Here is a 16816-nt window from a genome sequence, read left to right on the forward strand (position 1 = left end):
TCTCTCTTCTCCCCCCCTCTCTCTCTCTCTTCTCCCCCCTCTCTCTCTCTTCTCCCCCCCCTCTCCTCTCTCTCTCTCTTCTCCCCCCTCTCTCTCCCTCTTCTCCCCCCTCTCTCTCTCTCTCTTCTCCCCCCCTCTCTCTCTCTCTCTCTTCTCCCCCCTCTCTCTCTCTCTCTTCTCCCCTCCTCTCTCTCTCTTCTCCCCCCCCTCTCTCTCTCTCTCTCTCCCCCCCCCCCTCTCCTCTCCCTCTCTTCTCCCCTCCTCTCTCTCTCTCTCTTCTCCCCCCCTCTCTCTTCTCCTCTTCTCCCCCCTCTCTCTCTCTCTCTCTTCTCCCCCCCCCTCTCTCTCTCTTCTCCCCCCCCTCTCTCTCTCTCTTCTCCCCCCCCCTCTCTCTCTCTCTTCTCCCCCCTCTCTCTCTCTCTCTCTTCTCCCCCCCTCTCTCTCTCTCTTCTCCCCCCTCTCTCTCTCTTCTCCCCCCCCTCTCTCTCTCTCTCTTCTCCCCCCCCTCTCTCTCCCTCTTCTCCCCCCTCTCTCTCTCTCTCTCTCCCCCCCTCTCTCTCTCTCTCTTCTCCCCCCCTCTCTCTCTCTCTCTTCTCCCCCCTCTCTCTCTCTTCTCCCCCCTCTCCTCTCTCTTCTCCCCCCTCTCTCTCTCTCTTCTCCCCCCCCTCTCTCTCTCTCTCCCCCCCCCTCTCTCTCTCTTCTCCCCCCCTCTCTCTCTTCTCCCCCCCCTCTCCTCTCTCTCTTCTCCCCCCTCTCTCTCTCTTCTCCCCCCCCTCTCTCTCTCTCTCTCTCCCCCCCCTCTCTCTCTCTCTTCTCCCCCCTCTCTCTCTCTTCTCCCCCCCTCTCTCTCTCTCTCTTCTCCCCCCCTCTCTCTCCCTCTTCTCCCCCCTCTCTCTCTCTCTCTCTCTCTCTTCTCCCCCCCTCTCTCTCTCTCTTCTCCCCCCCTCTCTCTCTCTCTCTTCTCCCCCCTCTCTCTCTCTCTCTCTCTTCTCCCCTCCTCTCTCTCTTCTCCCCCCCCTCTCTCTCTCTTCTCCCCCCCCCTCTCTCTCTCTTCCCCCCCCCCCTCTCTCTCTCTTCTCCCCCCCTCTCTCTCTTCTCCCCCCCTCTCTCTCTCTCTCTTCTCCCCCCCTCTCTCTCTCTCTTCTCCCCCCCTCTCTCTCTCTCTCTTCTCCCCCCCCTCTCTCTCTTCTCCCCCCCTCTCTCTCTCTCTCTCTCTTCTCCCCCCTCTCGCTCTCTCTCTTCTCCCCCCCCTCTCGCTCTCTCTCTTCTCCCCCCCCTCTCTCTCTTCTCCCCCCCCTCTCTCTCTCTCTCTTCTCCCCCCCCCTCTCTCTCTCTCTTCTCCCCCCCTCTCTCTCTCTCTCTCTTCTCCCCCCTCTCTCTCTCTTCTCCCCCCTCTCTCTCTCTCTCTTCTCCCCCCCCTCTCTCTCTCTCTCTTCTCCCCCCCTCTCTCTCCCTCTTCCCCCCTCTCTCTCTCTATCTCTTCTCCCCCCCCCTCTCTCTCTCTCTTCTCCCCCCCCTCTCTCTCTCTCTTTCCCCCCCCCCTCTCACTCTCATCTCCCCCCCCCTCTCTCTCTCTCTCTCCCCCCCTCTCTCTCTCTTCTCCCCCCCTCTCTCTCTCTCTTCTCCCCCCCCCTCTCTCTTCTCCCCCCCCTCTCTCTCTCACTTCTCCCCCCCTCTCTCTCTCTCTTCTCCCCCCCTCTCCTCTCTCTCTTCTCCCCCCCCTCTCTCTCTCTCTTCTCCCCCCCCTCTCTCTCTCTTCTCCCCCCCCCCTCTCTCTCTCTCTTCCCCCCCCTCTCTCTCTCTCTCTCTCTTCTCCCCCCCTCTCTCTCTTCTCCCCCCCTCTCTCTCTCTTCTCCCCCCCTCTCTCTCTCTTCTCCCCCCCTCTCTCTCTCTTCTCCCCCCTCTCTCACTCTTCTCCCCCCCTCTCTCTCTCTTCTCCCCCCCTCTCTCTCTCTCTTCTCCCCCCCCTCTCTCTCTCTCTTCTCCCCCCTCTCTCTCTCTCTCTTCTCCCCCCCTCTCTCTCTCTTCTCCCCCCCTCTCTCTCCCTCTTCTCCCCCCCTCTCTCTCCCTCTTCTCCCCCCCTCTCTCTCTCTCTTCTCTCCCCCCCTCTCTCTCTCTCTCTTCTCCCCCCCTCTCTCTCTCTCTCTTCTCCCCCCCTCTCTCTCTCTCTCTTCTCCCCCTCTCTCTCTCTCTCTCTTCCCCCCCCTCTCTCTCTCTCTTCCCCCCCTCTCTCTCTCTCTTCCCCCCCCTCTCTCTCTCTCTCTTCTCCCCCCTCTCTCTCTCTCTTCTCCCCCCTCTCTCTCTCTCTTCTCCCCCCCTCTCTCTCTCTCTTCTCCCCCCCTCTCTCTCCCTCTTCTCCCCCCCCTCTATCTCTCTCTTCTCCCCCCCTCTCTCTCGCTCTCTTCTCCCCCCCCTCTCTCTCTCTCTTCTCCCCCCCTCTCTCTCTCTCTTCTCCCCCCCCCTCTCTCTCTCTCTCTTCCCCCCCTCTCTCTCTCTCTTCCCCCCCCTCTCTCTCTTCTCCCCCCCCTCTCTCTCTCTCTCTTCTCCCCCCCCTCTCTCTCTCTTCTCCCCCCTCTCTCTCTCTCTTCTCCCCCCCTCTCTCTCCCTCTTCTCCCCCCCTCTATCTCTCTCTTCTCCCCCCCTCTCTCTCTCTCTTCTCCCCCCCTCTCTCTCTCTCTTCTCCCCCCCTCTCTCTCTCTCTTCTCCCCCCCCCCTCTCTCTCTCTCTCTTCCCCCCCTCTCTCTCTCTCTTCCCCCCCCTCTCTCTCTTCTCCCCCCCTCTCTCTCTCTCTCTCTTCTCCCCCCCCTCTCTCTCTCTTCTCCCCCCCTCTCTCTCCCTCTTCTCCCCCCCTCTCTCTCTCTCTTCTCCCCCCCTCTCTCTCTCTCTCTCTTCTCCCCCCCTCTCTCTCTCTCTCTTCTCCCCCCCCTCTCTCTCTCTTCTCCCCCCTCTCTCTCTCTCTTCTCCCCCCCCTCTCTCTCTCTCTCTTCTCCCCCCCCTCTCTCTCTCTCTTCTCCCCCCCTCTCTCTCTCTCTCTCTTCTCCCCCCCTCTCTCTCTCTCTCTCTTCTCCCCCCTCTCTCTCTCTCTTCTCCCCCCCTCTCTCTCTCTCTCTCTCTTTTCCTCCCCTCTCTTGGCATGGTCAGTACAGAAATCTCTCCATCGTGGAGGGGTGAGAGGGAGTAATAAACATGGAGTCCCTACTGTGTCTGTGTATTTATTTCTAATAAAGTATTTTTATATATTATATCCTTCCCCCCTCTCTTCCCCCCCCCTCTCTCTCCCCCCCCCTCTCTCTCCCCCCACCTCTCTTCCCCCCCCTCTCTCTTCCCCCCCCCCTCTCTCTTCCCCCCCCCCTCTCTCTCCCACCCCCCCTCTCTCCCACCCCCTCTCTCTCCCCCCCTCTCTCTCCCCCCCTCTCTCTCCCCCCCTCTCTCTCCCCCTCCTCTCTCTCCCCCCTCTCTCCACCTCTCTCTCCCCCCCGCTCTCTCCTCCCCCCGCTATCTCCTCCCCCTCCCCCGCTACCTCCTCCCCCCCCGCTATCTCCTCCCCCCCGCTATCTCCCCCCCCCGCTATCTCCTCCCTCCCCCGCTATCTCCTCCCTCCCCCGCTATCTCCTCCCTCCCCCCGCTATCTCCTCCCTCCCCCGCTATCTCCTCCCTCCCCCGCTATCTCCTCCCTCCCCCGCTATCTCCTCCCTCCCCCGCTATCTCCTCCCTCCCCCGCTATCTCCCCCCCCGCCATCGCCATCTCCTCCCCCCCGCCATCTCCTCCCCCCCTCTCGCCATCTCCTCCCCCCCTTCCCCCCCGCCATCTCCCCCCCCCGCGCCATGTCCCCCCCCGCCATCTCGCCATCTCCCCCCCCCCCCCCCCGCCATCTCGCCATCTCCCCCCCCCCCCCGCCATCTCGCCATCCCCCCCCCCCCCGCCATCTCCTCCCCTCTCTCTCCCCCTCTCTCTCCCCCTCTCTCTCTCCCCCCCCCGCCATCTCCTCCCCCCCCCGCCATCTCCTCCCCCCCCCGCCATCTCCTCCCCCCTCTCTCCCCCCCTCTCTCCCCCCCTCTCGCCATCTCTTCCCCCCCCCCCCCGCCATCTCCCCCCCCCCCGCCATCTCCTCCTCCCCCCCGCCATCTCCTCCCCCCCCCCGCCATCTCCTCCCCCCCGCCATCTCCTCCCCCCCCGCCATCTCCTCCCCCCCCCGCCATCTCCTCCCCCCCCGCCATCTCCTCGCTCTCCTCCCTCTCTCTCCCCCTCTCTCTCCCCCCCGCCATCTCCTCCCCCTCTCTCCCCCCTCTCTCCCCCCCCTCTCTCCCCCCCCTCTCTCCCCCCCTCTCGCCATCTCCTCCCCCCCCCGCCATCTCCTTCCCCCCCCCCCTCGCGGCATGGTCAGTATAGAAATCTCTCCATCGTGGAGGGGTGAGAGGGAGTAATAAACATGGAGTCCCTACTGTGTCTGTGTATTTATTTCTAATAAAGTATTTTTCTCTGTGTGATGTCTTTTTTTTTTTTTTTTTTTTTAAACCCTTTGTTGGAGATTCTTAATGGCCAGGTTAAACTTGGCCTGACATTAACAATCTCGGGCTTTATACCAGCTGGTAAAACATAGCTGGTATTAACCCCTTATTACCCAGCGTGCCACCTGCCACCAGGGCCACTGGAAGAGTTGGATACAGCGCCTGAAGATGGCGCTTCTATGTGGGAAAGCGCCATTTTCTGGGGCAGCTGTGGACTGCAATTCGCAGTGGGGGGCCCAGAAACTTTGGGCACCCTGCACTGTGGATTCCAATCCCCAGCTGCCTAGTTGTACCTGGCTGGACTCAAAAATTTGGCGAAGCCCACGTCATTTTTTTTTTTAATTATTTCATGAAATACATGAAAAAAAAGGGCTTCTCTATATTTTTGGTTCCCAGCCGGGTACAACTAGGCAGTTGGGGGTTGGGGGCAGCCCGTAGCTGCCTGCTGTACCTGGCTAGCATACAAAAATATGGCGACGCCCACGTTATTTTCTTAAAAAAGTTTTCAGGGAAAAAAATTTATAAAAAAAAAAAAAATGCTTCCCTGCATTTCTATTGCCAGTGAAAGTAACACCAAGCAGCGGGGGCTAGCAGCCAGTAGCTGCTTTGGTTACCCTTGGCAATAGAAAATGCAGCGGGAGCCCACAAACAATGTGATTTTTTTTGTTTTTTTATTTTTAATTTTTTTTTTTAAAAAAAAAAAATCGGCATGGGCTTCGCCCATCGAGCACCGGAGCATTTTACTTCTCATTCATCCCAAGTAATCAGATGACTCCAGTGTCGGCCGATTACTTGTTCTGTGTCCCCCTGCATCCATCGCAGTGTGTACGGGCTGTGAGGTCAGCGGAGTGGAGACAGTGACATGCTCTGCTCTGACACACAGTGTGCTGCATGTCACTATCTTTCTCCACTCTGGTACTTGTTGTGCAGGTGACCGGATGCTACATGTCACTAACTGTCTCCACTATGGGACTTGTTGTGCAGGTGAGAGTGTATACAGTTGGTACTATGCAGCAGAAATCACAGAGTGGGGCAGTTAGTGACATGTATCATCCGGTCACCTGCACAACAAGTCCCAGAGTGGAGACAGTGACATGCTCTGCTCTGACACATAGTGTGCTGCATGTCACTATCTTTCACCACTCTGGTACTTGTTGTGCAGGTGACCGGATGCTGCATTTCACGAACTGTCTCCACTCTGGGACTTGTTGTGCAGGTGACCGGATGATACATGTCACTAACTGCCCCACTCTGAGACTTGTTCATGTGAGAGTGTATACAGTTGGAACAATGCAGCAGAAGTCACAGTGGAGCAAGTTAGTGACATGTATCATCCGGTCACCTGCACAACAAGTCCCAGAGTGGATACAGTGATATGCAGCACACTATGTGTCAGAGCAGAGCATGTCACCAACTTGCTCTGCTCTGTCATCTGCGGTGCTGCATGTCACGTTTTTGCCGTGATTTGGTGCGTTTTTTGCTGCGTTTTTGCTCACTGCGTTTTTAATCAGTGCACAATGCCATTAATGATTGTTGATGGAAAAAAAAAAAAGGTCTGATGTCATTTCCTTATTCAAAATGTTCATTGTATGCAGGAGAGCAGACAGCAGCTGCAGAACTACAAGGCTCAGCATCCTCCATTCACTAGTTTATGCAGGAGAGCAGACAGCAGCTGTAGGACTACAAGGCTCAGCATCCTCCATTCACTAGTGTATGCAGGAGAGCAGACAGCAGCTGCAAAACTACAAGGCTCAGCATCCTCCATTCACTAGTGTATGCAGGAGAGCAGACAGCAGCTGCAGAACTACAAGGCTCAGCATCCTCCATTCACTAGTGTATGCAGGAGAGCAGACAGCAGCTGCAGGACTACAAGGCTCAGCATCCTCCATTTACTAGTGTATGCAGGAGAGCAGACAGCAGCTGCAGAACTACAAGGCTCAGCATCCTCCATTCACTAGTGTATGCAGGAGAGCAGACAGCAGCTGCAGGACTACAAGGCTCAGCATCCTCCATTCACTAGTGTATGCAGGAGAGCAGACAGAAGCTGCAGAACTACAAGGCTCAGCATCCTCCATCCAGGACTGTATGCAGTTTTTTACCCAAAAAGAAAAAAAAAATGACATGGGCTTCGCCATATTTTTGTATGCTAGCCGGGTACAGCAGGCAGGTACGGGCTGCCCCCAACCCCCAGCTGCCTATTTGTACCCGGCTGGGAACCAAAAATATAGAGAAGCCCTTTTTTTTTTTTTTTTTTTTTTTTTTATAATTATTTCATGAATTTCATGAAATAATTTAAAAACAAAATGACGTAAGCTTCGCCTAATTTTGGTGTCCAGCCGGGTACAACTAGGCAGCTGGGGATTGGAATCCACAGTGAAGGGTGCCCAAGCTTTCTGGGCACCCCCACTGCGAATTGCAGTCCGCAGCCACCCCAGAAAATGGCGCTTTCATAGAAGCGCCATCTTCTGGCGCTGTATCCAACTCTTCCAGCTGCCCTGATGCCGGGTGGCTAGCAGGGTAATAATGGAGTTAGGGCTAGCTGTATATTATCAGCTAGCCCTAAGCCCGAAATTCATGGTGTCACGCCAATATTAGACATGGCCACCATGAATTTCTAGTAATGATAAAAAAAAACACAACACACAGAAAAATATTTTTATTAGAAATAAAACACAACACAATTAGTGACTCCATCTTTATTGAAATAAACCCCCCTCCGCAGTAATCCTGGGTTAGGGTCCCGCGCCGTCCAATCCGGATCCAATATCATCTGATCGGTTTGCTGGAAGGCAAAGCGATCAGATGATGTGTCAGGTTAAACTACGTGAATCACATCACACATCAGCTGATTGTATAAAAGCCGATTATACAATCAGCTGATGCATCAGTAGAAAAAAAATAAATAAATACATACTCACTTATGTGCTGATTACCGGCAGCTCCTGCAGCGGAGTCTGATCCTGTCCCATCACTGCAGGAGCTGCCGGTAATCAGCTGATGAAGTCCCCTGACGGCAGGATCAGCTGATAGCCGGCCGGGCGCGAAAAAGCCGGCGAGACTACGATCAGCTGATGCGTCAGGTGACTGCATCAGGTGATCCACCGCCAGGTCCTGCAAGCTTCGTACGTGCCCCGGGGAGACTGCACACAGCCGAAGCGGCGGGACCGAGACGGGCTGGAAGCAGGCATGGCACCGGGACCCTGCAGACAGGTGAGTATGACATACACACTCACTGTATATACGCGCGCACTCACATACACATACACTGTATATACGCGCACACACACTTTCTTCCCCTGGCTGTGTAGAGCTGCTGCTGTCTCTGTGTGATTTCTCTGAGTGCACATCCACTGGGAAGAGGCAGGGAGGAGGGGTTTGGGTGGGAGCAGAGTGGGTGTATTAGACACAATGGGTGTGTTAGATAAGCTAGACACCGCCCTAGAGCCACAAAGAATTCTGGGACTTGTAGGAACTGAACACAGGAAGTCAGAGGAGAGATTAACCCCATCAGAGCTGGAGCCAGCAATGAGCATGTGCTGCTGGTGCACAATAAAAGGTAATTTTGCTGAAAAAACATAATAGATGTGTTGAGGGGCACATATTAGCAAGATTTATCAGAAAAAAAAATCAGTTTTGGTAACTGGACAACTTCTTTAATGTCTATAGCGTATACATCAGTAATATATGCACCCAATTCATACATACGACAATGTTCTTACCTAAGATAAGATGTACTATGTGGAGTCCTTCTAAGAAAGTCTCAATATGTGCATTTCGTGTGTTCTAACTTGCTTACTTACTGGTTTCGATTACACCAATTATTTGTAAAAAAAAAAAAAAAAAAAGCGGTTTTACATAAAACCTGTATTAGTGGCACAATATTTTTACGTGTTTTTTTTTTTTTTTTTTTTTCCCCCACCTTCTATGTGGTTTGACTATTTTACATGTTGGCTGCACATCTTAATCACTGCAGTACTGAGAACTGTCAGTTTTATACTGACATTTGTCTGCTCCTGGCAGGGCTTAGCCTGGCCAGCTATGGTGACATATTATGGTCCTGGAGTTTCCATGATATGGACAGCCGCATCTAAGAGGGTAAAAGGCTACAATCTGTGCCATCACCAATCATGAGAAAGTCAGGTTTTAGGGTGTATAAAGCGCTCCTACCGTACCTGACAGCTGGCTCTCATCTTTTCTGTGACAACATTGTCGCTATCATGATGTATTTCCTGGTAGAGCCAGAGGACTGTCGGCTCTCGCAAGAAGTTGCATTTCTGCTGATCAGAGCTGTGTAGCTCTGATCAGCAGAAATGAACAAGCGATCGGACTGTGCAGTGATAAAGTCCCCGAGGAGGATTAGTAAAATAAAAAGTTCAAATCCCCTCCCCCATTCGCCCCATTGAAAATAAAACTGTTAAAAAAATAAAATAAAAAATATATACACATTGTGCATTTCTGAAACAGCGATACCAAATCTATCAAAATATAAAATTATTTAATCTGATCGGTACGCAGCCTGGTGAGAAAATTCCAAACTCCAAAATCCTTTTTTTTTTTTTAGTTGCAGCAAACATTAAAGTGCAATAACAAGGGATCAAAATGTGGCATCTGCACAAAAATGGTATAGTTAAAATGTCAGCTCAAGACGCAAAAAATAAGCCATAACTGAGCCCCCAGATCATGAAACGTGAAAACGCTATGGGTCACAGAAAATGGTGCGAAAAGTGCAATTATTTTTTGGACAAACTTCTGAATTTTTAACCCCTTAGATAAAAGTAAAAGTACACATGATGGCTCTCTGAGGAAGGGAAGCCAAAAAAAACAAAAAAAACACCCCCAAAAATGGAAAATCGCCCAGTGAAGAAGGGGGGTTAAGAATACAGTGGTGTTGCTTATTAAAGGGAATCGTCACTAGTTTTTAAACTGAGAGTTACATAATATAAGGACAGAGACCGTGATTTCAGCGATGTATCACTTACTGGGGCTGCTTGCTGTCACATTACTTAAAATGACTGTTTTATCAGCAGGAGGTTCACTAGAAGATTAGTCTTCCAGGTTCATGACCTCTGAATAACCCACCCCCACTGATTGGAAGCTTTCTGCCTATGCTGTGTATATGAAGCTGCCAATCAGTGGTGTGGGTGTGGTTGTACAGAGCTCAGCATTCAGAGAACTGGTAGATCTGTAACAGATAAGTTATTTTATCAAACTGTAGCAAGCAGCCCAGTAAGTGATCTGTTAAGGTACCGTCACACTAAGCAACTTACCAGCGATCCCAACAACGATAGGGATCGCTGGTAAGTTGCTAGGAGGGTCGCTGGTGAGATGTCACACTGCGACGCTCCAGCGATCCCACCAGCAACCTGACCTGGCAGGGATCGCTGGAGCGTGGCTACACGAGTTGCTGGTGAGCTCACCAGCAACCAGTGTCCAGCCCCCAGCGCCGCGTGGAAGATGCTGCGCTTGGTAACTAAGGTAAATATCGGTAACCAACCCGATATTTACCTTGGTTACCACTGCACGGAGCTACACGTGCAGAGAGCATGGAGCAGCGCACACTGAGCGCTGGCTCCCTGCTCTCCTAGTTACAGCACACATCGGGTTAATTACCTGATGTGTGCTGCAGCTACATGTGCACAGAGCAGGGAGCAGCGCACAATGCTTAGCGCTGGCTCCTTGCTCTCCTAGCTGCAGGACACATCAGGTTAATTAACCCGATGTGTCCTGCAGCTACATGTGCACAGAGCAGGAGCCGGCAGCACAGGCAGTGAGAGCGGCGGAGGCTGGTATCGAAGGTAAATATCGGGTAACCAAGGACAGGGCTTCTTGGTTACCCGATGTTTACATTGGTTACCAGCCTCTGCAGAAGCCGGCTCCTGCTGCCTGCACATTTAGTTGTTGCTGTCTCGCTGTCACACACAGCGATCTGTGCTTCACAGCAGGACAGCAACAACTAAAAAATGGCCCAGGACATTCAGCAACAACCAACGACCTCATAGCAGGGGCCAGGTTGTTGCTGGATGTCACACACAGCAACATCGCTAGCAACGTCACAAAAGTTGTTCGTTAGCAGCGATGTTGCTAGCGATGTTGCTTAGTGTGACGGGGCCTTTACTCAAATCAGGGTCTCTGCTCCTACATCGTGCTGCTCACAGATGGGATTTTAAAAACCTGGTGACAGGTTCCCTTTTTAAATGCTGCTTCCCCTTCCAAGATAACCCTTCCCAGCAGTGCTCCTGGTATCCGTGATCTCCAGTGAACGGCATTATAAGCCTCATCCACCTTCACTGCGATGGTATGAGCAAACAATACGCCTTCAGTTTTATAAAATGAGATTGATTTGTAAAGAAAAAATTTTCTGTACTTTTGTGTTATTTATTAATCTATTTCTTTTAAGAATTTCAAGTATATATCTTATTGTTTTGTTTTTTATTTTTAGGCAATTTTGTCTCGAACTTAATGGACTTGCAGTCAAGCTTCAGGTATTTATTATTTTTTTTTGCCGGGCCCACAATACAAATATTTAATTATGTATATGCCTTTTTTTTTTTTTTTTTTTGGGCAATAACTAAAATGGATTTTTTTTTTTCTTGACATTGTTAGCCTTCTGACTTACTGATATATACAGTTGCTGGTTAGAGCTTGGTCCTGCACAGCTGTGAGTTTAAAGAGTTATTCCCATCTTCAAGATCCTATCACAATACAAATACCGCCAATTAAAAATGTAGTATCATGACTGGGAACACTAAAACCAAATTAGAATCACAATGGGAGGACGATCTTCAAATCAAGTTTTCTGAGGCCCAATGGGAAAAGATATGTTCTCTGACCCTATCTCGTCCCGTCATCAGGAAGCGAGTTTTAAGTTGCTCACCAGATGGTACAGAGTTCCTACTAGACTGCACTCAATCTTCCCAGAAGTGAGCCCACTCTGTTGGAGATGTGATGAGGAGGATGGTAGTCTGATGCATATTTTCTGGTCATGTAGGCGTCTTGCCCCGTGTTGGGAGAATGTACAGTTATACATAAAGTTACTAGCTTGACTATCGCTCTGGATCCGGCCCTTGTCCTTTTACATCATTGTGACATCTCAACGAAAAAGTAAAAGAATTCCTTACTACGACACTTAATCACGGCAGCCAGAGCTTGGATACCTCGCTTGTGGAAAAAAGATAACCCTCCTACGATGGCAATGTGGTTCGCCAGGATAAACTAAACGATGTTGCTCGAAGACCTCACTTCCATAACTCTCAAGACCGGTTTGTTAGAACTTGGTATAGCTGGACAGAGTTTAAGAGATCTGATGATTACATTTCACTGTTGGAGACAGGTTGAATTTGCACTGTCAGTGTCTGGACACCCACCACCTCCCCCCCCCCCACCTCCCTCTCCTTCCTGACAAATTCACCTACCCTTTTTGACCCCAACCCTCCCACCTTTTTCTTCTCTTTCTTTTCTCTCTTTTTCTTTCTTGTTCATGTTTTACTCACTATCTTCTATTCTGCCAACTCACACTTGAGTTACGCCCTGGTTTTGTTCACTCCTCTAAGGTGGCCTCGTTATATAGTATAAAGAGGTATTATGTTGATCCTCCGACAGTAGTCGGTTACAGTTCTCATCGTTGTTTATACAGTCTTGAGCTTTGTATCTCCCCATATTTTAGGATTTGATCTGCTAACAATGTCTCATTACAATGCTTGTGTTCTGACATTGTGCTTTATTCTGTACAATACGGTGTTTCCTGTGTTATTGATAATGTTAATAAAAGTTAAATTTATAAAAAAAAAAATGTAGTATCATTTTCCTGTTTTAGCCATGTCTCACCTCATGTGCAGGGCATTGCAGCTTAAGTATCCATGGTTACATCAACTCATAGTGACAGTTGCTTGTGGTCGGAATCATGGATACCTAAGCTGCAATACCCTGCACATGAGGTAAGAAACATGGTTATATCAGGAGAACTATACTACATTTCTAATTGGAGGTACTTGCTAATATTATTAGTATTATTACACCTACTACATATTGGGATAGGATCTTGGAGCTTTGAATAACACTTTAATGATAGCTGTGATCTCATTAGTACAGTACTCTTAACACATAGCCCTGCTACTACTGCAGGTGGCCTTATCACAAATAACTGACCATGGGCAGTTTAATCATCCATCGATGCTGCAGTTAATGGCATTCTTGACATGCAAAAAGGTTTAAGATGAGCCCAATGCCATGGCCTTATGAACGGATTTTTAGTGTAAGTAGCCAGACCAAAATGCTTTGAATTCATTAAAAATAATTTGAAGGAAAATCTGTAAGTAGAATCTAACCTATGTGGGCATGTAGGTCACAGTAAGCTGAAACAAATGATATCTGCGAGGTGCTGAGCGTGCGAGGTGCTGAACTGAAGTAAAGTGCTGAATTTAAGATAAGTGCATAGTTTCAACACAATTACATAGTGGTAATAACTGTAATTGTTGAATTTCATTAGGGAATTGTGTGTCTGTTTGTGATTCTGTGAAAAGGAAAAAAAAAAAAAGTTAAGGCCCCATCACACTAAGCAACATCGCTAGCAACATCGCTGCTAACGAGCAACTTTTGTGACGTTGCTAGCGATGTTGCTGTGTGTTACATCCAGCAACAACCTGGCCCCTGCTGTGAGGTCGTTGGTTGTTGCTGAATGTCCTGGGCCATTTTTTAGTTGTTGCTGTCCCGCTGTGAAGCACAGATCGCTGTGTGTGACAGCGAGACAGCAACAACTAAATGTGCAGGCAGCAGGAGCCGGCTTCTGCGGAGGCTGGTAACCACAGTAAACATCGGGTAACCAAGAAGCCCTGTCCTTGGTTACCCGATATTTACCTTTGTTACCAGCCTCCGCCGCTCTCACTGTCAGTGCCGGCTCCTGCTCTGTGCACATGTAGCTGCAGGACACATCGGGTTAATTAACCCGATGTGTGCTGTAGCTAGGAGAGCAGGGAGCCAGCGCTAAGCATTGTGCGCTGCTCCCTGCTCTGTGCACATGTAGCTGCAGCACACATCGGTAATTAACCCGATGTGTGCTGTAACTAGGAGAGCAGGGAGCCAGCGCTCAGTGTGCGCTGCTCCCTGCTCTCTGCACGTGTAGCTCCGTGCGCTGGTAACCAAGGTAAATATCGGGTTGGTTACCCGATATTTACCTTAGTTACCAAGCGCAGCATCTTCCACGCGGCGCTGGGGGCTGGTCACTGGTTGCTGGTGAGCTCACCAGCAACTCGTGTAGCGACGCTCCAGCGATCCCTGCCAGGTCAGGTTGCTGGTGGGATCGCTGGAGCGTCGCAGTGTGACATCTCACCAGCAACCTCCTAGCAACTTACCAGCGATCCCTATCGTTGTTGGGATCGCTGGTAAGTTGCTTAGTGTGACTGGACCTTTAGTCTTGTGATTTAATTAGTAGGATTAGTCACACCTGTTTCTAGAAGCTTCTAGCAGCTTCTGGTAGTCATTGTACATCTATATAAACCAGCCAGTGCAAGCGAGGTGCTGAACTGAAGTAAAGTGCTGAATTTAAGATAAGTGCATAGTTTCAACACAAGAACATAGTTTGAATTTATCCTTATACGTTTTCCATTGTTTTTTTTTCTTTGTTTTACTACTTTAACGTTTATCCCCATTTAATAGGTGCTCCATGGACAATGCTACCAGGTGTGTATCTTGTCAGATGTATGCATGCCTTGAGCAGCCGTTCGAGGGTGACTATGTCTGCACTCGATGCAAGCATGTTGCGTATTTGGAAGCCAAGGTAACTGATCTAAATAAGCAGCTTGCAACACTAAGGGGCATTGCAAACCTGGAGAGGAGTTTAGAGCTCACTGAGCTTTCTCTGGCTGGGGCCAGTAATATGGAGGAGGGTGGAGGTGGGGAAGATCAGGACCCAGAGGTAGGTAGCTGGGTAACAGTTAGAAGAAGAGGTAGGGGGAAAAGTGTCAGGGAGCCTAGTCCAGACCTGGCACAACCTAGTAAATATGCCTGTTTGGCTGATATTAGGAATGAAGGGCCTGGACTAGGGTCACTACAGCAGGATGTTGCTCCTAGCAACCAGGAAAACAATTCCTGTAGGAAGGAGGGAAATAGGAGTGCAGCAAAGCCCAGACAGATGTTGGTGGTAGGGGACTCTATAATTAGGCGGACAGACAGGGTCATCTGTCACCGAGACCGTGAATGCCAAACAGTGTGTTGTCTGCCGGGTGCTCGGGTTCGGCATATTGCGGATCGGATAGACAGATTGCTGGGTGGGGCTGGGGAAAACCCAGCGGTCATGGTGCACATTGGTACTAATGACAAAGTTAGAGGCAGGTGGAAGGTCCTTAAAAATGATTACAGGGAACTAGGAGAGAAGCTGAAGTCCAGGACCTCCAAGGTGGTGTTTTCAGAAATACTACCGGTGCCACGAGCGTCACTAGAAAGACAGCGGGCGCTTAGGGAGATAAATATGTGGCTTAGAAATTGGTGCAGGAAGGAAGGGTTCGGGTTCATGGAGAACTGGGCCGACTTCTCAGTCGGCTACAGGCTCTACGGTAGGGACGGGCTGCACCTCAATGGGGAAGGTGCAGCTGTGCTGGGGGAGAAAATGGTCAGACGGATGGAGGAGCTTTTAAACTAGGATCGGGGGGGAGGGAGGGTAGTGGAGCAAATAAGGGGGGAGAGAGAGCAGATGGAGACAGTGAGACGGTAGGGGTCAATGAAGGATTAGGGGGGGATGGGACATACAAGGAACATAGGGAGGCTAGGAGTAATAAAGGTGTTAATAGGATTAAATGTCTACTGGCAAATGCAAGAAGTCTTGCAAACAAAATGAATGAATTGGAGACTCTTAAGCTGGGTTTACACACTGCAACATCTCAAACGACATCGCTGTAACGTCACCGGTTTTGTGACGCAATAGCGATATTGTTTGCGATGTTGCAGTGTGTGAATCACATCAGCGACCTGGCCCCTGCTGTGAAGTTGCTGATCGCTACAAATCGTTCAGGACCATTCCTAGGTCCTTTGTTTCCCGCTGTGCAGCATGCATCGCTACAAAGTTTCAGTGTGTGAAGACTTTGCAGCGACTTTGTTAGCAACTTCCCTTTCAAAAAGCTGCTTATCAACGTCCCCAACAACCAGCTAGGTCGCTCTGCAGGTCCGGATCGCTGTTGCGTTGTTGGCCAGGTTTGCCTGTTTGACAGCTCACCAGCGACTCACCAGAGACTTAGGGAGGTCGCTGTTACGTCACAAAACCGGTGACGTAACAGCGATGTCCTTTGCGATGTTGCAGCGTGTAAACCCAGCTTTATGTCAACCATGGATTATGATGTGGTGGGCATTACGGAAACCTGGCTGGATGAAAGCCATGACTGGGTGACAAATATACAGGGTTATAGTACATTTAGGAAGGACAGGAAAGGCCAAAAAGGTGGTGGGGTGTGTATATTTATTAAATCTAACCTAAAACCTGTGTTGTATGATGACATTGAGGGGAACAGCAACAATGTAGAGTCAGTATGGGTAAATGTACATGGGGAGGGGAATAATGGAAAAATGCTAATTGGAGTTTGCTATAAGCCTCCTAACATACCTCAACAAATAGAGGGTGAAATGCTGGAACAAATTGAAAAGGCAGCTAATAATAATAATCGGGTTCTTATTATGGGGGATTTCAACTATCCAGACATACAGTGGGACATAGAATCTTCTGGTTCTGCTAAAAGCTGTAAGTTCTTATCTACTATTAAAGACCATTTCCTCTCTGATGGTAGCTGAACCGACCAGGGGAGATAATTTGCTAGATCTGGTCCTGTCAAATAGACCGGATACAATTTCAGATCTACAGGTCCGGGAGCACTTGGCACCAGCGATCATAATATGGTAAGCTTCAACATAATATTCAATAGAACATTTCAAAGGGGGAATGCTAAAACCTGGAATTTTAGGAAAGCTGATTTCAACAAATTAAGGGAAGAGCTTAAATGTGTAGATTGGGACAAAGTCATAATAACTGGGGATACTGAACATAAATGGGGTAAGTTTAAGGATATACTACTAGAGTCCTGTAAAAAACGTATACCCTCTGGTAATAAAATGTCCAGGAATAAAAAGAAACCACTATGGATAAATAAGACTGTACAAAGTATAATAAAACAAAAACAAAGGGCATTTAAAATCTTAAAGGCTGAGAATACAGAAATAGCATTTCAGAAGTATAAAGATATCAATAGGAAATGTAAAAAAGAAATCAAACAAGCAAAATTAGCTACTGAAACAAAAATTGCCAATGACATTAAAATAAATCCCAAAA

General features: G+C 49.8%; 1 protein-coding gene across 2 annotated transcripts in view; it reads left to right on the forward strand.

Annotated features, from left to right (window-relative positions):
* Nucleotides 1–16816, forward strand: part of MOB4 (MOB family member 4, phocein) — a 198040-nt gene that overhangs the window by 58678 nt on the left and 122546 nt on the right. For both annotated transcript variants that reach the window (XR_012724753.1, XM_075317824.1), the window contains exon 4: nucleotides 10949–10991. Coding sequence is in view for 1 of the 2 variants with exons in the window: in XM_075317824.1 (XP_075173939.1) it covers nucleotides 10949–10991 (43 nt within the window). In the remaining variant the exon portion in view is untranslated. The remainder of the gene's footprint in view (nucleotides 1–10948; nucleotides 10992–16816) is intronic.

This window comes from Anomaloglossus baeobatrachus, chromosome 7 (genome assembly GCF_048569485.1).
Source record: "Anomaloglossus baeobatrachus isolate aAnoBae1 chromosome 7, aAnoBae1.hap1, whole genome shotgun sequence".
Taxonomy (NCBI): Eukaryota; Metazoa; Chordata; class Amphibia; order Anura; family Aromobatidae; genus Anomaloglossus; species Anomaloglossus baeobatrachus.